The 24,136-nt window shown below is 51.2% G+C and overlaps 2 protein-coding genes across 3 annotated transcripts in view; both read right to left on the reverse strand.

The window, feature by feature from the left end:
• Positions 1–7,196: 7,196 nt before the first annotated feature.
• LOC112825696 (L-gulonolactone oxidase) overlaps positions 7,197–24,136 on the reverse strand; it is a 32,045-nt gene continuing 15,105 nt past the window's right edge. For both annotated transcript variants that reach the window (XM_025873788.2, XM_073892563.1), the window contains exons 7-12: positions 17,992–18,099; positions 15,848–15,924; positions 11,250–11,399; positions 10,231–10,395; positions 8,678–8,768; positions 7,197–7,927 (exon numbers count right to left, since the gene is read on the reverse strand). In XM_025873788.2, the coding sequence (XP_025729573.1) occupies positions 7,799–7,927; positions 8,678–8,768; positions 10,231–10,395; positions 11,250–11,399; positions 15,848–15,924; positions 17,992–18,099 (720 nt within the window). In that variant the 3' untranslated portion in view covers positions 7,197–7,798. The remainder of the gene's footprint in view (positions 7,928–8,677; positions 8,769–10,230; positions 10,396–11,249; positions 11,400–15,847; positions 15,925–17,991; positions 18,100–24,136) is intronic.
• Positions 16,741–17,856, reverse strand: LOC112825958 (histone deacetylase complex subunit SAP25-like). The gene has a single exon (XM_025874032.2). It carries the CDS (start codon positions 17,341–17,343, stop codon positions 16,741–16,743), a length of 603 nt encoding a protein of 200 aa, XP_025729817.1. The 5' UTR covers positions 17,344–17,856.

Here is a 24,136-nt window from a genome sequence, read left to right on the forward strand (position 1 = left end):
AGGAGCAGAAATGTGTTCTAATGGCCAAGTAAAATGCATTTCTGAAAAGTGAATCTCGTCCATTCCATTATAAAACGGTCGCTGTATTCTGATTGGGGTGGGTAAGATCTCCTGAAGGAACACATTGAAAATTAAGATTGAAGAAGCAATAACAGGGGCGCCTGGGCGGCTCAGACGGGTAAGCGTCTGCCTTCGGCTCGGGTCATGATCCCGGGGTCCTGGGATCGAGCCCCGCATCGGGCTCCCTGCTGAGCGGGGAGCCTGCCTCTCCCTCTGCCTCGCCCCCTCCCCCTGTTTGTGCCCTCCCTGCCTCCTCCTCCTCCCTCCCTCTCTGTCACGTAAAAAAAAAGAAGAAGAAGAAGAAGAGAAAATAATAAGGCATTCTGGGTATTTTAATACCCAGTTGGTATTTTCTTAATGGAATCTATTGTCCCCCAAAGACAAAATGAGGCAATTTCCTTTTTACTTTAAGGGTTTGGAATTCCTGTGACACCTTCCTGACTGTGGCATTGTTTGTCTGCTGTCAGTCCATACAACCTTCCTATCTTGCCCTCGACCACAATTTCTCTTCTACTTGGCTTTTTCCTGACGGCATATTTACCACTTAGTCCGATATAGCCGGGCTGCAGTACTCCGTGCTGCCAGAAGATGGCCCTGCCTAACCGTGGTTCTTCCCCCAACATTAAGTTAGGCAGCCTTACCATTTCTGAGTATAGAAATTTTTTCTATACTAGAGAATTCTTTTCATCAAATATAGCTCACATGAAGAAACACATCTAGCTGCATTCCAGGTTTGTAGCAAAGTCCACATATTAATTAAACGCTTAGAATGTTCTTAGGTCACTGTTCCTCATCTTTTAAGTTCTAAGTACCTCCGCCGCACAAGTAACCCTCCAAGGCTTAGCTCATCAAAGAAGCTGCTATTTTCATATTGCTCTCAAGGAAATTCAGAATCAAGTTAGTATGAGTCACTTAATGACATATATTAATTAGGGGCATGGGTTCAGGAGGCATTTGCTAAAATGACCATCTTTGTAAATCATACATCACATTAATGTCACACCCTTATTTCAAAATTTACTTTTTATTTTCTGATTATGTCACTAGCTTCTGGCAGCCACTATATCCTAATGTTGCTTCTTTTTATGCAATCTACTTCACACTGTCCTAGGTGAGCACCTTAAAAGACAGACTAAAGCTGACTCCGAGGTTTGCTGGGAGCCCATGTGTCTATCCTCTGTTCCCCTTTGCTCAGTGGCCTTGTTGAGGGTGCTTGGATGTCTCTCCATCCCTGACAGGAGTCCTAGCCTGAGGCGCTACAAAGACCAAGGCAGGGCACAAGATCACCACGGTGCAGGGCTGAGATGTGCGTGGGGAATTCTGGCAGGGAGACTGTGGCTAATGAGCCCTTGGTTTCTGGCCTCTAGGAAGCTCATGGCAAAGGGGGAGCAGGGCTTGATGTTCTCAGAAGAGAGGGCTTGGCACCTGACTACCAAGGGGGGAGTGCCACCAACCCTGCCATTGGACCCTATGGTGACCCTCGGTGTCCTTCCGCCAGAAAATTGTAATAAAAAATAATCTCTGCTCACTGCATGGTGAAATGACACCAGAATTATGCAGTGTATGGCTGGTGCAACTGTACCAGTACCCCTGGGCCAGCCAAAGCACTTCTACCACTTGAACCAACTGTTTCATGTCATCTCATTGGGTCCCACAGTTACTCTCTAGGCAGGGGTTATTTCCCCCACATTACAAAGGCTTCCAGGAGTAGCCTTCATTAGAAAAGCAGAAGGCCTAGATGAGAGAACATCAGACTGTTGTTTCTCGTGGCCCCCAGAGGCTACTGGAGGGGACCTCAGGTTGCCCACCCTTCACTGTGAAGTGGCGGGGAATAGGCGAGGGGAGGGAGCCAGGAAGCTGCCCATGTGTTCAGGGCAGCTCTGCAGAGCAGAGCTCACCACCAAGTGGTGGGGTTGGGGGTGAATGAAAGGCCATTTGGCTCAGGCTTCACTTTCCCAAAGGGCCTCCAGATAGGCTTCGACATCATCTCCCCTGGGGTTACACTCTGGTCACGAAGTTCTAGTGACAGGATCAAAGGAAAATGCTCACCATATAACAGTACCTTTGTCTCATCCAGAGCGGGCTGGAGGCTTCGATACTGGCAGGGGCTTAAGGAGGACAGAGGGGCTGCTCTCCAAGGGTGTCCAAGTGAAGTTCAAAGCCAGCCCAGGGAAACCATCATCTGGCAGTAGCAGTCTCGGTGACCAGAGCAAGCCACCACCCCACCTCAGATAACCTCAGGCAGCTTGAGCAGGGAGGGTGGCGGGACAGAGGGTCCAGAGCCAGACCGTGCCCCTTCCTACTCTGCTCTGGACTCTCAGAACCCGGGGTGCAGGGGTGTGTGTGAGAGGGTAGAGGGTGCCCCTCACCTCCTCCGCCCACCTCTGATGGGGGAAGGGAAGAGTTTTGATTACGATGTTAGTTGACATTCTGAACTGTGGTGTTTCCAGGAAGTAGAACAGTGTGTTTGAGATGTGATTTAGTGATGGGAACAGTCCTTAGAATGAATACGATTATTTCCTGTTTGTGCCCCTAAATGAGTTGAAACTCCACAATGGACAGATTCCAGGAGCTCTTAGCCACAATCAAGCACGAGGCTCAGACTGGAGCCCAGACCTGGAGTGTGCTGGGAGAGGGCATTAGCAGTGAGGGTGCAGAGAGAATGGGGACCATTTGTTCACAGCCGTGCGGCTGGAAAGTGGCAGAGTTGGGACCGAACTCAGGTCTAATTCCGGGGCTCGTGGGGACCTCACCACCACCTTTTAGCCGCTCGGGCCTCCCACCTTAATCTCCTATCCAGACCCAGCATTGCCTGGCATTTGCTAACTGTAAGACAGCAGCTCGGCAAACCCAGGAAATATTAAATAGTTCTAAAGACAGCGTGGGAAGGACTCGGGTCAGCAGATCCTATTGATAGAACCGATGGTAACTGATGATCGGCAAATCAGTTAGTGCACAATCTGTAAAAGCCGGACCTCAGGGAACAAATGGACAAGGTGAATAATGGACTCTCCATATGCCTCTGGGATATTCTTAACCCCTTGGTCATAATCCTCCTTGTTTATGACATGGCCCAGAGCAGGGTGGGCAACAGCACCTGGGCCGGTTCCCTGATGGTCAACAGTTGCCTTCAGCCCATCCGGGTCACTCCAGGGTCAGGGAGGCGCTTCCTCAGGCTAGGAAAGCAGACGGAGAGGATAACCCCATTACCGGCCTGCCTTCATTTGTTGCGTCCAGCACCCCAGGGAGCAAAGACGCTGACCTTGAACTAGTACGAGACATGCGCCCACAACCTCCTCTTGATCTCAGTCCCTCTTTGGTACCCAATTCAGTAAAAACTAATACCTGGCTCAGTCTGACCTCAAAGAAGGCACGTGTCGCAGGGGTGGGGTGACGGGTGGACCACCTACTTCATTCAGCCTTATATCCACAAGAAGACTTTGGACCTCTTTGCGTATGACTTCACGTATATAAAACCAGAGATGAGCTAACAGCATCAAACGACAGTATTCATTCGCCAAACTCAAGCCTGCATCCAATCGCCAGCCCACCTGCCTGGAGTGGCCAAGCTGTTGGCCTTTAAAATAATAGCCTGTAATGATCTTGAACCCAGGACAGCGTTAGCTCACTCTGCGTGTGTTAAGACATTCATTTGTGGATGTCAAAAGTGAAAAAAAAAACCCCACATTTTGATAATTTTCTGGAAATGTCTAGATGTCACTTGATCTTCTGCAAGGCCCTGCCACATGGCAGAGAAAACCAGGGTCAAAACCAAGATAAGGCAGGCCTTACAGCTTTGCTCAGACTCTGCCTTATTGCATTGTTTCCCTTTTAGTCCAGGGCGGGGGGGGGGGGGGGGTCCCTCAAGGACCCTTGGGATTAGGGTGCTCGTAGCTATTTTTCTAGTTTCCACTCTCCCGTCCTTGGATAGCTCTTGCCTTTGGCCTCATTTTAGTAACTGGAGACCTACAAGTGAGATCTTCCTCGTAGGGTGCCCAGACACCTCTTCTAAATTTGAAACCTAGGGTTGCATAGAGAACCCTTCCCTCTCAGCAACCCCCCAGTGGCTCCCTTCCCTCAGGGTCTGCTCCCTTCTCTGTGGCATTCCTGGCCCCTTTTAAAACTGGGGACTAGCCCGCCACCCCTGTGTAGGTCAGGGACAGGCTGCTTTGTTTCCACCTGGGTACCTTGGCTGGTTCCAGACAGCTGCCACCAGGGGGTGCCATGAGTCCCTGTTCTGGGGCTGACCGTGCCTGCCGACCTTGCGAGGAGGACCAGTTTTGTTGCAGCTCTATGGGCCAGGCAGGCGGGCTTCGCTGCCCGCCCCCCTCAATCGGCCCCACCTGCGCACCCCCTGGTCTATCCTCTTGGCCCTGTCCATGCAGGTGGCCAGGCTGACTCAGCCAATTTGGCGTTATCCCCGTGCAGGGACTCCTGCACGTGAAGTGAGGGGGCATCTGTCTTGGGCCTTTAAATGTCTCACGTCTTTGCATTGGGTGGAAGTGCATCCTTCCGAGACGCCCAGAGCTCACGCGGACCCCTCCCATTCTCAGCTCTGCCCCTCTGGGGCGAGGGGCCAGGTGGCCGCCCCGAGGGAGAAGTCGCCCACAGTTCAATTACTTCACTTGGTAAAATTTGCACCTTTTCTTTTGGCTGGTGAGCTCGCACCCCAAATTTAACCTCGAGAGCCCTCATGGCCCAACGGCGGCCCTGATGCTGCTCTACAATGTAGCTTCCCAGGGGCCCAAGGGAGACGCCATTCCTCAACTTTCCATCTGTCTCTTGAGATGGTGCTGGCAATCACCATCCACTGTTAGAAGCCCAGGGTCAGAGCACAGGTTTGGCCCTCAGCACCTGTGATTTTCCAAATCTCCTGAAGTGAGAGTGTTTGCCACAGAAGGCAGAGCTGGCTCCTGCGACCTGAGGCTTCCACAGGGAGAGAAGAGAGGCCAGCCAGTGGGAATCTGGGACAGAAGTAGCAAGGAGGAAATCAGGAAGGAGAGAAAAAGTGGATCTGTATCAGCGATGCCCTCAGGAGCCCAATTTATGGCCTGCGGGACACAACATTCAATATCGAAAGGATTCTGCAACGGTAATTTTTTGGGAAGGATGACCTTCAGGCATCAGATCACAAATCAAAGGAAGAGTAAATTATATTCATCAAAAGCCTGAACCAGAAAAGACACCTGAGTTCTCGGATAATTAGAAAGTCTATTTCCACAACATTCTTTTGCCCTAGCATTCCAGGACTTGGAAGTTTTACTGCACCTCAAGGTTTCAGACTTAAGACATTGCGCTGCGTGTCCCTCAGTATGTGTACATCTCCCGCTGGGGTCAATGTGAGCTGCCAGAAGACCCCAGAACAAACGTGCCACTCTTTCCTAGAGTGGAAATGTCATTTAAAGATTTGAAAAGTAAAATATTACTCAAAACTTTAAAACACAGTTACATAATGAAATAGAACGCAACATCTGTAGATTTTCGAAATGAAATTCAAACTCTCAAAAACGTAGGGCTGCCAAGACAGACCTCAGTTGAAAGGTTTGAAGACACTGCTTTTCCTAACTTGCTGTGTGATGTTGGACAAATTTCTTCACCTCTCTGAGCCTAGGTTTCCTCCTCTGTAGAACCTGAGAGTGATTGGATTTCCAAAGCCTCAGAGTTTTGCCTGCTATGCTTTTCTTTTTATTAACTTTACTCATTCCTTATGTATCAGTCAGTGTCCTCTGGAGAAACAGAACCAGTGCAGAGTTCATACCCATTCAAGAAATTGGCTATTGGTATTTTCCCAAGCCTGTAATCCGTGGGGCAGCCCCAGCCTGAAAACTCAGAATATCTTGAGGCAGAATTCATTCTTCTTCCAGAAACCTCAATTTTTGCTTTTAAGTCTTTGAACTGATTGCACAAGGCCCACCCACGTTTTCGAGGATAATTTCCTTTAAGTCAAGTCACCTGATTGTAGGTATTAACCACATGTACAAAACATCTTCAGATCAGTACCTAGATTAAATAACTCAGTATTGGAGTCTAGTTGACAACGTAAAAAGAGCGGTCACGCCTTTCATACACACCTGAGGGGGGTCAGGGAGGGCACGACCTGTGTGGTGCTCAGAAGGACCCTAAGCTTAATTTAACCATCACCACCGTCCATCTCCAGAACTTTCTCATTGTCCACGACTGAAACTCTGTCCCCAGTAACTAACTCCCCACTCCCTCTCCCCCAGCCCCCTGCAAACCCCATTCCCACTTTCCAGCTCTATGATAATCTATGCTAAGTGGGATCACAGTGTTTGTCCTTTTGTGACTGGTTTATTTCATTTAGCATGATGCCCACGAGGTTCCTCCATCTTGTAGCCTGTGTCAACATTTCCTTCCTTTTCAAGGCTGAGTACTACCCGGCTGTGTATATACTACCCATTTTGCTTATCCATCCGTGTAGCGTTGGCTTGCTTCCTCCTTTTGACGACTATGAACAATGCTGAACATGCTGTACAAATCTGTCTTCAAGTCCCTACTTTCAGTTTTTCTGGGCATATACCCGGGAGTGGAATTGCTGGATCATGTGGTAACTCTGGTTTAATTTTCTGAGGACCCGCCATACTGTTTTCCAGAACGGCTGTGCCAGGTTACATTCCCACCAGTGATGCCCAACAGTTCCTCTTTCCACATCCTTCACGATTTTTATTTTTTAAATAATAATGATCTTAATGGGTATGAAGTGATATCTCATTGTGGTTTTATTTACGCTTCCTTCATGATTAGTGATGTGGAGCATCTTGTGCTCATTGGCCATTTGGAAATCTTCGGAGACATGTTTACTCAAGTCCTTGGCCCATTTGAACATTTTTGTTGTTGAACTGTGAGATTAGAATATCAATTTCTTGAGGCCAGGAACCTGCCTTACTGTGCTGTCAATTCCCCAAAGCACCTGACACCCTCGTAGATGTTCAGTGAATGCTCACAAAAGAATGCCCACAAAGGGTGATAGGTCAGAGGCCAATTGAAACTAAGTTTGCAAAAGGATATGAAGAACATTTTCCAGGCAGGCCCAAGACCACTACCTCTGGAGGGAAGCCAGGAAACGAGTGAGGCTCCTGTTCCCATAACATGGAGATGAAGAGGTGAGGGGCAGAGAGTGAGTAATTCTTGGTCTTTATTTAAAAGGAGTAGGCCCACTTCCCACATAGGCCCTGAAACAGACATGCTTGAAGGTCAGGTGATGGATGTCAGGTGGACAGACAGAAATTGGAAGACGGCAGCCCCAGAGCATTTGAGAAACCCTCAAGGGTGTAAGGAGGCAGAGCACAGTACACACGACAACTGTGCCCAAACACGTTATTATGGGCCCGGGAGTCACAGACCCCTAGCTCGAAGGCGGAACCTGTGAATGACCGAGTCCCAAACCTCTTAAACAAATGTAACATTTTGGGGTTTCTCTATTTTCTGGGAAAACAGAACGTGGTGATTGTAGGTTCAGGAAAAGGGACTGCTGCGTGTAAATGATGTCCATGGAGACTTGGGCACTCTTTGCGTGGGGTTGTTGTGAGGATACAGAAATTAGGAAAGCGGGGAGCCCTGCACAGATCCAGGCTCATGGCTGGGGGTTGGTGCCGCTTTGGGGGCGGCAGCAGAGGGCGCGCAGAGAGAGGTCTGCCCCCTCCAGGCCCGTGGGACGTTGCGCCTTCAGTGTCACTGGAGGGGGGCCGGAGGGATGAGATGGGGTGGGCTCATCTCCGCTTCAGTAGAACACCTTCTCCAGATACGCGTTCAGGAACATCCCGGTGGGGTCCAGCTTCTCTCGGATGGCACAGAACTTCGAAAAGGCTGGGTACATTTTCTCGAAGTCCTTCCGGGTGCAGTTGTGGGCCTGTGGAAGCAACCAGATACAACAGGCCTTGTTCCCTGGGACTGGCATCTCAGTGGGGCTGCAACCGGCCAACCCTGAGTCTGTATGCCTGCATACATGACACTCCTATCCCCGGACACACGCATACGTGAGCTCACCCATACATGCAGGCATGCACGCAAAATGCACCCATACCTACCCGTGCACGCACGTGTGCGCACACACGCCTCCAGGCATACGCCTGCACGCATGCGTGCACACACATAATGTAAAGACCCAAACAGGAGAGAGGAAGTTCTGGGAAGGTAAAGGAAGGAAGGTGTTACAGTGTTAACATGAAACTCTGCATTCCCTTCGACACCTCCCAGTGTGACAGTGGAGAGGGCTCTGGCCTCAATTCTACTGCTAGTCAGTCAGTCAGTCCCATCATCTCTGAGAGACTCGCAGTTCCCTATCTGTTAAAGGGGTTCACGGACTCCTGCCTTATCCTGCTCATGGGGTTTCTATGGGAATAAGACGAGAAATTTCTCTGAACACTCCGAGGGAGTTGTCACCAAGTACTGAGCTGTTGGAACATGGATGCAGGGGGCAGCTGGGTCTGGGTAATGCGGTGGAACCCTTCCTTCTTGTGACTCACTCAGCCCCTGGATCCCAACTTCTGAGCCTCGGGCAGGCCGAGGACCAGGGAAGAGAGGCACCCTCTGGGGAACCCCCAGCTCACAGCAGCTGCCCGGCCGAGGGCCCCGTGAACCTCCCGCTGGCAAATCCTACCTTGGCCCAGTGGGGCCTGCCCCCGACCTTCTTCATGATGGTCTCGTAGGTCAGCCAGTAGTCCAGCCGGGGCACGTCCTTGCCATAGGGCCTGGTGGGGAGCAGAAGGAGGTGAGGCCCTGTCCCTGCCCTGAGCATCACAGCAGTGATGTGGCACCTTCTCCATGCCAGGCCCAGCACGTGGCATGTGGTATAGAGACCAAGCCGGTGGCTCTGCCCACAGGACATGGGCAACAGTGCAACCTGAGGGTTTTTGCTCATTGCTCATCACCAGAGGGATTTCATAAAGGGTTGCTTCCTCTCACATATTTTATAGCTGGCATCGAAAATTACCATGAGTTTAAATATACATACACACGAATACATCTTTATGGTGTAACATATAAAATATGCCATCTTTTTTTAATGCCATGGAAGTTCCTCCCTCCCTCCCTCCCTCCCTCCCTCCCTCCCTCCCTTCCCTTATTTCTTTGAGAGTAAGAGAGAGAATGGGGGAAGGGCAGAGGGAGAGGAGAGAAAAATCTCAAGCAGGCTCACTGAGCACGGAGCCCGACTCGGGGCTCGATCCCACCACCTTGAGATCATGACCTGAGCCAAAAGGAAGAGTTAGACGCTTAACCGACCGAGCCACCCAGGCGCCCCTACCTGTGCCATCTTTTTGACAAAGCCTAGGAATCTCTGAATCCCCTCATTTGATGTATGGATAGCATGGCCATATCACCTAGTCAGTCAGTCCTCACTGCCCATCAGCCGAGTCAGACTTACTGGCAGAAAAAGTCTAGGTCAAAACTTTTTAAAAATTCAAATAAACACGACGCATACCCATGGCTACTTTCTCACTTCTGATTTGCATTCACAGATAAGGAGAAGATAGAGGGACAGACAGCTAAGGTTAAGCCAGAAGTTTGGTCCCTGAGTCAAAGAAGCTGCTTCCCATTCAGTGCATCTTTCCGAAACGCTCTTTTCTGGCTTTTCATGACACCTTTCTGGAACAATGCATTCTTTGTCCCTTGGGCATCCTCTAGGTTTGAGGTTTTTACAGGCTGGAGAAATACATCATAGTAAGATTCAAGCTGGGCGGGAGCTATTTTTTTCTTTTGCAGAGTCAGAAGGGGCCTATTATCAATGAGAGGTGGGAAGAAGAAGCAGAAGGAAGACACATTTCGCACAGGACGTTTTTTAAGAGATGAACTTCTTAAACTGTGCATGTGTCATGGCCTTATCCTGGAGCCTGCTACGTGTAACTGACTAGGAAAAAGATAATGGCTCTGTGAGCATTCGGTACCTGCACAGCACCTGGGGGAGGTGGTCCGGATGGGCAAATGCATCCAGGTAGACAGCTCGAACGGAGCACGATCCTCTTTTCTGCTAAACCTAAACCTGGCCTCAGAATCCTTCTCAACACAGCGTTCCAGGCTCTCAGAACCATCGACCAGAGTAGGCACACGAGATCGCATGCCTGAAAGATGGGTGGGGAGAGGGGTCCTCCCAAAGTGGAGGGGCTGCCTCCCGCACCCCACCCCCAGCCCCACCGCTCCCAGTGAGCCGGTCACCTGTACATGATGATGTTCATGTAGCAGCTGTCCCTCTGGAAGCAGGGGCTTAGCAGGATGTCATCCCCGCGGGTGAAGCGGACCTCCACGGGGTAGTGGGCCACCATCTTGGGGTGGGCCTCCAGCATGGCCTTCAGTTCCAGCAAGGCCTCCTTGGTCTTCTCTCTGCACTCGGCCGGGGGTGGGGGGGGACAGAACCCAGGTCTCAGGGAGGGGCCTCCAGGAGCCCTCCCACAGGGCTCTGCCAGGCCCCCCAGCCTGCGCCGGGGACGGGGGCTCCCTGCGTGGAAGGGGGCCCACGCCGGTGGCTGCTCCTCAAAAAGTCCTTCTCATGGAAGGGGAGCCTGAGAATATGTCTCCTGGGGAGCTGCTACGGCTCTTGGTTCAGCCCTGGGCCCCCACCCAGTCGCGGGCTCCCCTTGGGTGTCTGGCCACAGCTGTCCCACACGCCAGGCCTCTTCCTTTTCTGACAAAGTCAGTCGGATTCTAATGCTTCCACTTGTTCTAATATTCCCCCTGGGACGGTAATGCCTCAGGCCTTGAACACAGTGACAGGGGCATCCCCTAAGCCCTGGGCACCATCACCCCCCTTTCCTGGAGAGAGACAAAGAGAGGCAGTCCGAGAGAAAGCTGTCCTGAGTTCTGGGGCCACAGACCTAGCCTAGGTCCTCAGCGGGCGTCCCTCCAACGGCAGAGTACCTGCCCCTAGCATGCCAGGCGGGCTCCGTCCAGAAGCTAGGCAGGAAGGCCCACACTCTAAGCCTGTATGCTGTGACCCACCCCCGGGGCTGGAGAGGGACTGACAGGAGAACAGAGGGCTTTCTGTGACTGGTATCCCCTCACGGGAAGAACAGCGGTGTACAAGGGTGTCAGAAGGGGACTCAGCCTCCAGTGGGCCCCTCCTGATAATGGGTAGGACTGGGAACCTGGCTGACAGTCTATGTGCCGGGGCTGTGGCGAGGACCCAAGGGGGTCTCTTCAACCCAGACCCCCCGCAGGCTGGCCCGCACAGTCCCTACCTGGGGATGGCCCAGTCCTGGACGTGCTGCTTGAAGCGGCACTCATAGCTGAAGATCTTGTAGCTGAGGTTGCTGCTCTCCTTCTTCCTGGTGAATAAGAGCCAGAAGAAGCAGCGATTGATCCAGCCCACGAGGCCCGGCAGGAAGGAGCTGGAGGGGCAGCAACAGAGGGGCAATTAATAATTGTATTATCGGGGCGCCTGGGTAGCTCAGTCGGTTAAGCATCTGCCTTCGGCTCAGGTCGTGATCCCAGGGTCCTGGGATCGAGCCCTGCATCAGGCTCCCTGCTTGGTGGGGAGCCTGCTTCTCCGTCCCTGCTTGTGCGCTCTCTCTTGACAAATAAAATCTTTAAAAAAAAAGATAATCATATTATCCAGCATTTAGTGAGTCCCAGCGGTGTGCTTACAAACCATGGGCTGAGTTCCTTACAAACCTCTTTCTCTACGGACTCTGTCGCTTCCTCTTCTCCGGAGCTCAGAAACCTTCCTGGGGATGCAGATGTCACCCCACATCACCCTCCCAACCCTGCGAGAAGCCCCTTCTGGATAGCCCACATGTATGCCCCTACTCTGTCGCTGATGACTAGCTTGTTTTCAGTGTTTGGGTTTTTTTTTCATTCTTAATTGTGGCAAAAAATACGTAACATTAAATTCACCATCTTAGCCATTTTTAAGTATGATGTTGAGCAGTGTTAAGTATATTCACGTTGTTGGCAGGAGCGGAAATTCTGTCCCCAGTAAACAACTCCCCATGCCCCTGTCCCCCTGCCCCTGGCAACCCCCATTCTGCTTTCTGTGTCCATGAATTTGACTGCTCTTGGGGCCTCACACAAGTGCAGTCGTACAGTATTTGCCTTTTGCGACTGGCTTCTTTCCCTCAGCATCTTGTCTTCCAGGTTCATCCATGTTGTAGCCTGTGTCAGAACTTCCTTCCTTTTTAAGGCCGAATAACATGCCATTTTAAGGAGACCACGTTTTGTTTATCCATTCATCTGTCTGACCTGCGGGGCTGCCTCCACCTTTTGGCGCATGTGAATAACGCAGCTGTGAACGTGGGTGTGCAAATCTCTCTTTAAGTCCCTGCTTTCATTTCTTTTAGATACATACCCAAAGGGGACACAGGCCCTGAGGCTGGTTGCGGGGTCCTCCAGGCCCCGTTCATGAACCCAATTCCCGCCCGCTTGGGCTCCTGCGAGCTGAACTGGCTCCAGTCACGTCGGTGGTAGTTCATGCCCTCCTGGAGTCACTCAAGACTCCCGGCCACAAGGATTGGTCTGGCTTCTCCCTGCCTGTGGGTGGCCTCTGCTTAGAGGCACCCTCTCCAGACACCTGTCCCTTGTTGCTTCCCTGCCGTTTCATTGCCTGTCAAAAATCCATCCCAGCTGCTCAGAGCACCTCGCGGGGGTTACAGGTAACAGCAGATTCAGGGCCTTTGCATCCTGCCCCTTGAAGGGGGGCACCAGAAGCTGTTGTGAGAAGCGAGGGAAGTAAGGTCTAGGGAACACCTTTCATGCAGACTCAATACTGACTCCTCCAAACAACCCAACTGTTGCTGGAGGATCTACTTTATTACTTTATTATTACTTTATTACTTTATGTGGGAAAGCCACAGCTTACAGAGTCACACAGCAGGAAAATGAAGGGGTGAGGATCAGAGTCCAGGTCCACTTGAATCCATAGCTCATGCTCCTCCCATGGTCCCAAGCTGCCGAGTTTCCTGGGACTCAGAAAGGGTACCTGGGTACATGCCGCAGGGGCGGGGTGGGAGAAGGGTGTCGTCTGTTTCAAAGCAGATGTTCTTTGGTGTCTCAGAGGCCACCTGGCCGTGGTGGGGCTTCCAATGGCCCCTGGGCACAGGGCTATTCTAACCAGAGGAGCTGAGCTTGGCCTTGGCCCTGGCTCACCCTCCAGGGACCTGTTCCCAACGGACAGCCTGCCTTTTCGTCCTGGTCAGCTCTAGCCACCACCATCACTCCTACAGTGGACCACCACTGAACTCCTCAAAGACAGGCACCAAGCTTTTCACCTGGCACTTCTTTCTTTCTTTCTTTCTTTCTTTCTTTCTTTCTTTTTTTTAAAGATTTTATTTATCCATTTGACAGAGAGCGAGCACAAGCAGGGGGAGCGGCAGGCAGAGGGAGAGGGAGAAGCAGGCTTTCTGCCGAGCCTGGAGCCCGACATGGGGCTCGATCCCAGGACCCTGGGATCATGACCTGAGCCAAAGGCAGTCGCCCAACTGACTGAGCCCCCCAGGCACCCCTTTATTTGGTGTTTCTTACACAGATATTCGGGAGCCTCCCCTAAGTGCCAGGCACTGTTCGGGGCACTGGGGACCCACTGTGATGAGGCAGACAGGGTCCCCACCCTTGCAGGGACACAGTGAGTCTCGTAGTGAAGCAGCCATTAAACCACCAAGTACAATCTGTTATTCACTTCTCATTCCCACCCCTTTGGGCACACAGCTTAGTGAGCACCACAGAGCTGCCAGGGTGGGACGGGCGGACAGGTTTCCAGAAGCAGCTAAGCCAGAGCCACATGGGCTGAGCTTGGAGGTTGCGAAGCTCTCACAGAGCATCCACTCAGGCCAGGAAAGGGGCAGCAGTGATTTAGAGCCCAACTTATTTGGGTGCTCACTGGGCTCGGGCTCCCCAGACACACACACAGAAAGTTGCCGAGAGGCCATGATGGAAGGTGGAGAGAAAGCCTGACCCAGCATTTTCCACGCACTCCCATCCATACTCTGCTGGAGCAGTGGCCCCCCAGGCGGGCTTCCTCACGGCTCCCTGTTCCTTCCCTGCTCAGATGCAGTGAGTCCTGGCTTGCATTTCACTCTCTTAACACCTTCCAAGCGGTTAGTCACCCCAGCGTGGGTCCCAGGCGGTGTCACCTGTAGCTCCCCCAGCTCCTCCACCCTAGGGGAGGCCAGGCCCAGACGCCCGGATGCAGACCTACGGTGCTGAAGGTCTCAGCTGCGTCCAGCGTCTAGGATGACAAGAACTCCAGCTAGTTCTGCATGTCCTGTCACCAGTCCCACCCTTGATGGGCTTTCATGCCCTTTTGGTAGGGAAGGATTTCTTAGTAAGACACAGAAGTCCCCAAGGTGAAAGAAGCGATGGCTAAATTTCACTATATTAACATTAAATACATCTGTACATCAAAAAAAGAGAAAGCCATAAAAGTGAAAGACAACACAAACAGGGAGATGTTGCAACACAAAAACTGAGTGCTCAAAATATATCAATAAAACCCTACAGGGTAGTAAGAAAAAAAATACCCACCAAATTTCTAAAAAGGGCAAAATACATAAATAGGTGCTCCACAGGCAAGAAATCTGAAGGATCAATAAAATGAAAAACTGTGCACCCTTAGGAGTAAGCATGGAAATAAGAATTCAAAAATCACAGTAAGATACTATTTAATACATGTCACATGAAAATGTAAAATCCTGACAACTCCAATTTTGACTGGCTTGTGGAGCACAGAGAATCTGATAGTGCCTAGTGCCCAATAACCACTTCGGAGAACAATTGGATCTGATAAGGCTGAAGATATACTCGATGGCCCAGGAATTCCACTCATGAGTATTCCATGCATGACAAATTCCACTCAAGACAAAAAAAAAAAGGCACCAGGAGCAATAGTTGAGAATGCTCACAGTAGTATCATTTGTAACAGAAAAAAAAAATCCTGGAAACAACCCTGAGTATGGATAAACATATCATGAACAGTGGAATAGGAATAATTAATAACTATCCATAGCAACATGGTAATTGTCACTATTGAAGCTGAATTACCAGATTTATTATTTCAGGATTCATAAAACTAAAAAGGGAATGATAAGCTTTATGCTTACTTCTTGGTAACCCCTTGGAGGCTGTGATTTGGGACTTCACAAAGAGCATGCCAATTGTACTTGTGTTGTTTCATTTCTTAAGCTGGTGGTAACCACATGGGCGCTTATCACATGATTTTTTTATACTTTATGTTTTCTATATTATTTTGCATGTATAAACTATTTCAAAAAATTGTATGATGCAAAGTTATCATTCAAGGCCCCATGAAACCTTCCCCATCACTCAAGAGTTCCATGTCTACCGGCAGACTTGGGGCCTGAGCATGAGCACAGATTTTAGGCTGGGAAGGAGGTAGAAAATAGGGCAATATGAGAAGATTTACATCATCTGGGGGCCAGAGAGTGGAGCCCAGGCATTGGTGTTTTTTAAAAAGCTCCTCAGGTGTTTTGAATGTACAGGTAGGGTGGAAAATCACTGCTCTAGACCCAGGACACTGAGCCAATTTGCATGCATAAAGGCCAGGGTGTCATTCTTCTTTTTTTAAGATTTTATTTATTTGTCGAGAGAGAGCACAAAGCAGGGGGAGCAGCAGGCAGAAGAGGGAGAAGCAGACTCCCCGCTGAACAGGGAGCCCAATGTGGGACTTGATCCCAGGACCCTGGGATCCTGGGATCATACCCTGAGCCAAAGGCAGATGCTTAACTGACTGAGCCACCCAGGTATCCCCAGGGTGTCATTCTTCTGATGGACCACATCCTCAACAGCAAATAGCAGATGTTGAAAAAAGGTACCCTTGCATTCCTACCTGACCCAGAGCAGGAACTCCAGTAAATAGAATCCAATGGCATAGTCCCAAAACCAGGTGGCAGAAGAGGAGGGGGGCTGGGAAGAAGAATCTGTGATCAGTTCAGGGCCAGAGCTAAGCTGCCTTCATATATATACATACACATACACATACACATACACATATACATATGCATATATATATATATTTAAATTTTAGTTAACATAGAGTGCATTATTGGTTTCTGGAGTAGAAATCAGTGGCTGCCTTCTGACCTATGCATCACAGTGTCCCCTGGAGAGAGATGTGTCCCAGGAGTGGCTGCACGTGTGTGTTTGGGGGGGGGTGACCCACCTATCAGGACAATTGAGAGCCTCACTTCTTGGTGACACAGCCAAATCTCATGCCCCTTTCATTTCATGTGTATTTATGTATGGATTTATTTTGCACAAGACAAAGATGTGCATCTGTCCCTCCTCTTCTGGACCCATGAAGCAGGTGTCCAGCGAACCCCGTGCCAGCCCCTAACACACAATGAGTGTCATTGCTTTTGCTTGACTTGTCCCATGAACATTCATCCTAAGTGATGGCTTTGTGTTCTGCTAAGCAGCAGCCCATTTGCTAAGGACATCGGGGAGAGACAAAACTATTGATTCCTTCACCTGTCCAGTTAGGGGTGGGAAAGATGGGAGTGTTGGAGGGAAGGTGGCGGTGCATTAGATGGTTAGAGTATAGCCCAGCTGCCTTGAACTCTATCTTACCTTATCTTGTCCTGCCAATACTTCTGCTTCCCTCTCCCACATCTAGGCTGTCTCTCTTTTTTTTTTTGCAAACCAAAACACTGCTTTATTGTCAACAGAACCTGCCTGGGGGAGTAGGGGATCCCACTCAACCCACAAAAGAGCTATCTATGTTCAACGGGTGTCTGGGGTTCGTGGGACAGATCGGTCAGTGCAATGAAAACAGCTGGGGCTGCCACTGGGGCCTGGGTGATCAGATACAGGGTCTGGGGGGCCAGCAGGGGGCATGGGAGCCCCTGGGGAGGCAGGTCTCGGAGCCCCCTGGCTCATCTGCAGGAGGCCAGTGAGGGCGATCAGCTGAGGCCCACTGAGCCAGGCAGTGGAGCAGCCCGGGGATGGGGTGCGGAGGACCCAGGGAGACATGACAGGAGGTGGGAGCAGCAGCTTCAGAGAGCCCGTGACCTGCTGAGAGGCCTCCGACAGGTACAGGGGGACCCACTGCCCACAGGGCAGCAGCGGGTCTGACAGAAAGACAGCTTCACGGCACACCGCTGGGAACCCTGCATCCCTTGGTGCATGCTCTCCGTTCTGATACCCTGTGGCTGGGGCCAGGGGCCTGAGGTCCCGGCCTGGGGCTGCCTCACACAGCGGCCAGAATGAGGGATGACACAAGGTCTGGCCTGAGAAGGAGGCGCCTGATGCACAGCTGGGCCCCCACACCAGCCGAGGTCCTGCTTTAGCCTTGTAGCGGGGGTCCCACGGGGCTAGCACGGTCATCCTTGAGGGGGCCACCTCCTAGGCCATGTGGGGGGGAAGGGTGACTGGGGCTCCCGGGGACTGCATGGCAGCCAGGCCTGGGGGGGCCCAGGGCAGCAGCTGCTCTCTCCGGGTCCAGGAAGGCCTTCGGGAGCGGGGCTGCGGGCTGTCCTGTGGGGGAGTCCCTGGCTGCCCCAGTGCTTCCTCTCCAGAGGTCCATGCCCCGCCGGGGTCACCACCCGCCGAGGGGCCTTGTTCCATGGGCGCCTGCTCTTTGCCGGCGTCCCACAGCCGAGGCGGCCGGAGCAACATGCCGCGTCTGGGGGAGGGGAGGGCAGCGCCGGGCAGCACCTCTGCACCCCGCGTCCGCGCCATCCCTGCCGCCCGCGCCTCCCACTTCACCCCTCGCGGCCCCATGCTGCCCCTCGCGGCCTAGGCTGTCTCTTGACCTCACTCCTGCACATCCCTACCTGTGGTCACATTGCACCCTTATGGGCCAACTTTCCTTCCTCCTTCCACCCTCCCACTTTTTCTGCTTCTGTCCTCATTCTCAGTGATGTTCACTCTTGCTTTTCCTCTCACACCACACTGATCATCGGGACAATGACAAATGTCAGCCACCCTGGGGACTGCAGGCTCTGTATAAGGATGGGAATGATGTGTTGCTACCTTGTTGGTGTGGTCCTGGTAGATGATGCTGACGTTCTCACTGTGCGGGAACCACAGGAAGCGAAAATATTCAGATTTCTTCAGGTGGCTGTCCAAGTTGTTAAGAACCTGACCTCGGCAGGAGAAAGGGAAGACTGTGTTGGTTACAGGATGATGGTGGGAAAGTACTGGGAGTCAGGGCCTGTGGGTGCGTCAGTTTCTCCCCATCAAGAGAAAATACTTAACACTGTCAACTGACATGGAATGTGGCTTGTAATATGCTGGACTTTAAAATGGTCCTTTTGCATGTTGACTTCCCCAAGCAGCTCAGAGGACAGAAATGATTTCTTATTTGTCCTGGCTGGAACAATTCCTAGCCATATGAGTTTGGGCGAGGCACCTAACATCCCTGTACCTCACGTTCCTCATCTATAAAATGGGACTAATACCAATACCCATGTCGGGACTGGTATGAAGCTGAAACTCACTGACGGTGTCACGAACATGGTAAGCACTGTAGAGGTGTAAGCTGCTGCTGTTGCTACCCTCATATTGTCACCATTGTCATCATCATCCTTTATCCCCATAATGCCTAACACATCACAGGTCCTTAGAATCCTGCTCTACTATGACTCATCATTGCACTCCTGGAGATGACATCACAGAGAAAACCATGTCTCCCTAAAACCCATCAAGCAGATACAGGACAATTTCTGAGACATGGGTAGATAGATTGGGGCTTTGACAGGGAGCTGGGAGGTTGAGGAAAAGCAGCACTGGTCTTGGAGTTAAGTTCTGGATTTGAGCCCTGGTCTTCAGCTTACTAGCTGCATGACCTTGGAGGAGCCATGTACCCTGAACTTTGGTTTTCCCATCAATAAAGGTGAGCATTTGTGCAATGAAATGACATCATCTACATCAAAGACCCTAAGTACAGTGACTGCCATGTGGCATGTGCCCAAGGAACAGTTTAGTTCTGGATTTGATCAATGCTGGGACACACACATCGATATACCAGTGCTATTCCCCCCAAAATCCCTAGCTGTGACTTACAGAAGCCCTCTGAGGTCTGTGGGTAGCATCTCCCCATCTGTAGAATGAAGACAGTAATACCTTTCCTTCCTTCCTTCTAGAGCTGTTGTGAGGAGCAGGGCAAATTATGGATTTAAAAGCACTTTATACGCTGGAAACTCAACATGTGAGGGAGGGAGGACAGAGTGTCAGGAAAAACAGGGAAAAAAAAACAAAAACAAACCTTATTGACCAAACACACTGTGGGGAATTTGGTACCTAGCATCGACAAATGGCTGGATCCAATCATGCGTCAATACAGTGTCTAAAGAGTTTGGTGAGCTTGAGAGAGGCTGGCCACATCTGATCAGGAAGGAAGGTGAAGTCAGGATGAAGCACTGAGATGAACCCATCTAGAACTTAAGTTTGGTGTGTCTGAGCGCAGTGGAACTTTGGAATTCTGGGTCTCTGTCATGACTGTCAGGGAGGCCCCCCGACTTGCTAACCAGTTCATGGTACAGCCAGGGATACAAGGGTGGGTGGACAATTGTTGCATTCAAGTGACGTGGCTGTCATCCTAACCCTCCCCCACCCCACCCTGACTCCAGCCTGTTGGTCCCCTGTCGTATTTCTGCAAATGTCTCCCGAGTTTTGTCTTGTGACCCACTGCCGCTGCTGTGATGTAGTACATGTCCTGCTTAGCTGTCACCCATACTCTTGCCCTGGCCTCATAATATCCCCCCCTTCTCATCTCTCCAGACAACATCTCCAGAGAACATCCAAAGCACAGCTCAGAAATCCCCAGCAGCTCTCGACTTCCTACGGAATAAAACCCACACAACTTCGTTCAGCATCCGTGACCTCCATCCACAAACACCGTCCGATACAACGGCCACTGGCCACAAGTGGCCATTGAGCACCTGGAAACTGACTTACCTGAACTGAGATGTATGTAATTGAAATGTTCCTCATAAAGCCATCTCCTCCCATTCTAAGTGGCTTCTACCTATATTGCATCCATCCCAGAATTGTACTGTAGTTATTGAAGCATCCGTCTGTCTCTGAAATTGGGCAACATTCTCTTATACGTCAGGGACTATCTCATCCAGCTTTGGTTCCCCCTGCTAGAGCAGAGATCAGCAAAATTTTTTGTAAAGAACCAGATAGGAAATATTTTAGGCTTTGGAGGCCATATGGTCTCTGTTACAACTACTGAACTCTGCTGCGGCAGCATGAAAGCAGCCACAGACAATACATTAACAACGTGCGTGGCTGTGTGCCAATAAAACTTTATTTACAAAAACAGGTAGTGAGACAGATTTTGCCTGCGAGCTGTGGTTTCTCAATCCCTTGCCTTAAAGCTGGCGGCACAATGCCTTGCACAGAAAATGTTGGAGTCACCACGCCATATTTGAAGAGGAAGGCCCTTTCTTCTATGCTGAAGGCCCAGGAAAAGTTTAGGATGAAATCCCAGGGCCCCCGTCGCTATCACTTCCATCCTGACAGGGTGATGGACCCATGGTCCACAGGACTCTCATGTGGGAAGCCTTTGGGCAGAGCTGATTTTCCCCCTGGGGAGAGCAAGGAACACAGCCTGCTGGCTTGGCCTGGAGGATGTGGCTGGGACACTGGAAAGGAGAAAACCCCCAACTCCTCATGGTTGGCATCCCGGACCCTCCCACTCTATTGCCCAGAATCGCAGCAGTAAATGTAATGCCGTTTTCAGCTTCCTACCTAGAAAGAAGTGATGAAGAGTCAAACTCCCATTACATTTTCTGCCTCTCTCCTGACACCAGCCATTTGTTTTCCTCCCTGCATGAGAGAAACAAGACATATCTCCCCCGCCCCCAACTCACACACATAATTATAAGCTTCTAGAGGCAGGAACCATTCGTAATCAAGCTCTGGACTCTCCATGACCCCTGAGCACCGAGTGGTTGCTGAATGGTGGTGGAACAGTAACCCCCACCCCTACACACACACTGTAAATTAAACTCTCTCCTTCAGGATCCACAAACCAACCTAACTGGAGGAGGATGGTCCCTAGGATCATGGACTTCCTTGATCTGGCGTGTGTTTCCTGGGAGCACTATCACAACCATCTGGATCCCAAAGGAATTTCTCCCTTGGCACATTACTGACATGAAGGGTTCTAGAGGGTTCTGTCCCTCCCCCACCCCCGATTTAAATGTTGTCGGGGCACTGCTAAGTTGGCTTTTGGGAACTGGCTATCAGGCTGTGAACTGAGGGCTCCAAGTTGACTGGGGTGGGGGGTGGGTCTCAGCCTCAGCTGACAGCCACACCAGGAAGCGGCTGTCATTCGGATGCTGCTGACCAGGTCGGTGACACACTGGGACCAATCCTGCTTCCTGGGGCGCTGCAGGAGGGGTGATGTGGCAGCCAGCTGTCCTTATCACATCTCATTATGCTTTGGGGGGCATAAAGGGCAAAAAGGTTGACAACAATTTTGAAAATCTTCTCGCCTTCTAACTGGTTGAGATCCCATACCGACCAAATGACAGGAGTCTAAAATGCTGAGACTTTGTCAGAAAAGCGGTGAAGGGGGCGCCTGGGTGGCTCAGTTGGTTAAGCTCGGCTCAGGTCATGATCCTGGAGTCCCGGGATCGAGTCCCACATCGGGCTCCCTGCTGAGCAGGGAGTCGGCTTCTCCCTCTGACCCTCCCCCCTCTCATGCTCTCTTTCTCTCTCTCTCTAATATATAAATTAAAAAAAAAAAAAGCGGTGAAGGCCGCCCCTTTCTTGGCACCACGAAACTGGATGAGCCAACTTACCCTGCCCCACCTCCCTGCATCTAGAAACACTGATTCCAACTCTCCTTGGGGCCCAGAAATGACTGTTTCCCCTCATATAGCTTTGAGCAGCATTCAGAAATCATGTTGTAATGTATTTAAGGGACTCAGTAATGTTGTATCTGAGATGGACCACCACACAGCATGGGTGGGAGGAGATGGGGAAAATCCCAGGAAGGATGGATTTTTAATAAACTGCTAATCAGCTGACCTTGAGTTACCTTGTACTGAGCACTGCCATGTATTTTGTGGATGCTGGGAACCAGAGGCCTCAGATAAAATCCCCGCCCTCCAGAAATGAATCACCGAGCAGCAGAAGGCGCAGAGGGACATTTCAAGAAGCGGTGACAATGTCCATGAACAAAGCAGAGTGACCAACACCCCTAGCCTCGAAAGTGCAGCATTGATTGGGATTCTGGGCTCTACCCACACAGCAGGTGTCTCTGGGTAATATTCTCTATGAGTAAAGTCAGAGAGAGGAGGCATTGGGGTTGCCTCTCTCTGGCACGCTGAAGAAAAGCAAGGGCAGAGGGTTCACCTGCTATGTTTCCTTGAGTCCTGACAACATCCCATGGGGACAATGGAGCTCTTTTTTTTTTTTTAAAGATTTTTTTTTTTATTTATTTATTCATGACAGACAGAGAGAGAGAGAGAGAGAGAGAGAGAGAGAGAGGCAGAGGGAGAAGCAGGCTCCCAAGGAGCAGGGAGCCCGATGCGGGACCCGATCCCAGGACTCTGGGATCCTGACCTGAGCCGAAGGCAGGCGCTTAACCACCCGAGCCACCCAGGCACCCGGGGACAATGGAGCTCTTATCCGCACCACACAGCTGTGGAATCCAAGCTCAGGGAAGTGAGGGGACTTCTCCAGACCCAGACAGGGTCAATGGAGACACCGGGCTTCAAACCTGTTGGTGTGACTTGGAGAGAAGATTCCCAAACTCTACACCGCACCCCTCATGATGGGTCTGCTTGGGCTCTTCGGAAGTTCAAGGCTGGAAGACCCATGGTAGGTTCTATTTTATAGACACGTGCTGGATGGAAGGCAGGGAAGGAGGAGAAAAGGGAAGGAAAAATGGTGGAGCAGCTAGCTCTTCAAACCTAACTTTATGCGCAAGACGCAATTATCATTCTTCTTTGTCCTGGCTTCCTGTCCTCCCGCTCCTCAAATGCTCCTCCTGTAGCTCAGGACCAGCCAAACTGGGGCCTTGGCCATCAGGGACAAGCCCGTGCCCAGAGAGGACATGGTGCTGGGGAGCTGCCCAGACATAGAGGTAAATACTCAGGGCAGCAGTCTGCCGCCCCAGTGGAGGTGCGACAGTTTCCTGGGAACCTAAATGGCCAGAAATCACGGGTATGGGTTTGTTTCCTTTCAGGGGAGCAAGGCCCGTGTTGTGTGGCTCTCCATATCCACCTAGCTCTTCTTCCTAAACATTCAAAGCCTCTCGAAGGTGCCCTTTAAAGGCTGCTTTGCGTGGAGAGAGCAAAAACAAATTGAATATGGGGCCATTTATTGCACACACCCCTTGGAATAAATTACAAGGCTGTAAATGCCACTGACCTTCTGTGGCAGTCCTTGTTTCTGGCCTGCGAGTGTGGGGAAGGCTGTGGGCGGGGTTTGATGGAAGCTGATGATGGGTTTCTCAGAGGGCCAGGCTGGCTCTGCAGCCCTGTGGTTCACAGAAAGGGGGAGATCCACAGAGGGCTTGCTGCCTCACAGACTCCTGCTCCACGAGCCCTCTTGGGGTGAGCTGGGGTCTATGCGGGACCCGTGGGGGTGTTCCTCACGGGGCTCATGCCTCTCCCTGGGGGTAGGGCCCAAGCACTTGCTCCAAAGCAGAGAAACAATGCCAGAGGTGACCCTTGCCTCTAGGGTGTGGCAAGCGGATGCGGGGAACAGCTTCACATCCAAGCATTGCTCCGACTTACAGAGTGTCGGAGCTGAGAAAGACCTCAGGGGCCATCTGCTTTGACCCTGCTTTAAAAGGTAAAGAAATTGAGGACCCCAAATGTGAGGGATTTGCTCAGTCAGGATGGCAGGGGACCCTATTCAAACAGGGTAGCAGCACAGCCAGACTCAGGGGCCCTGTCTCCCTCCCTGGAGACCTTTCATTACATCCTGTTGAGTGTTTATTGCTGTGTAACTGTGTGTGTGTGTGTGTGTGTGTGCGTGTGTGTGTGTGAGTGTGTTGGGGTAGGGGAGGACGTTCTGAGATAGGCCCCACTAGAACCAGGACTTGGCTGTAATCAATCTTAGTCAATCTCAGCTGGGTCAGAGGAGGACCAGGTTATCAGGAGACCACCCATCCACTCAGCTACCATATCCTAGTAGGAACCTGGGGGCCAGT

This window comes from Callorhinus ursinus, unplaced genomic scaffold, assembly GCF_003265705.2.
Source record: "Callorhinus ursinus isolate GAN/ISIS: 27379988/994484 unplaced genomic scaffold, GSC_fseal_2.0 scaffold4, whole genome shotgun sequence".
Taxonomy (NCBI): Eukaryota; Metazoa; Chordata; class Mammalia; order Carnivora; family Otariidae; genus Callorhinus; species Callorhinus ursinus.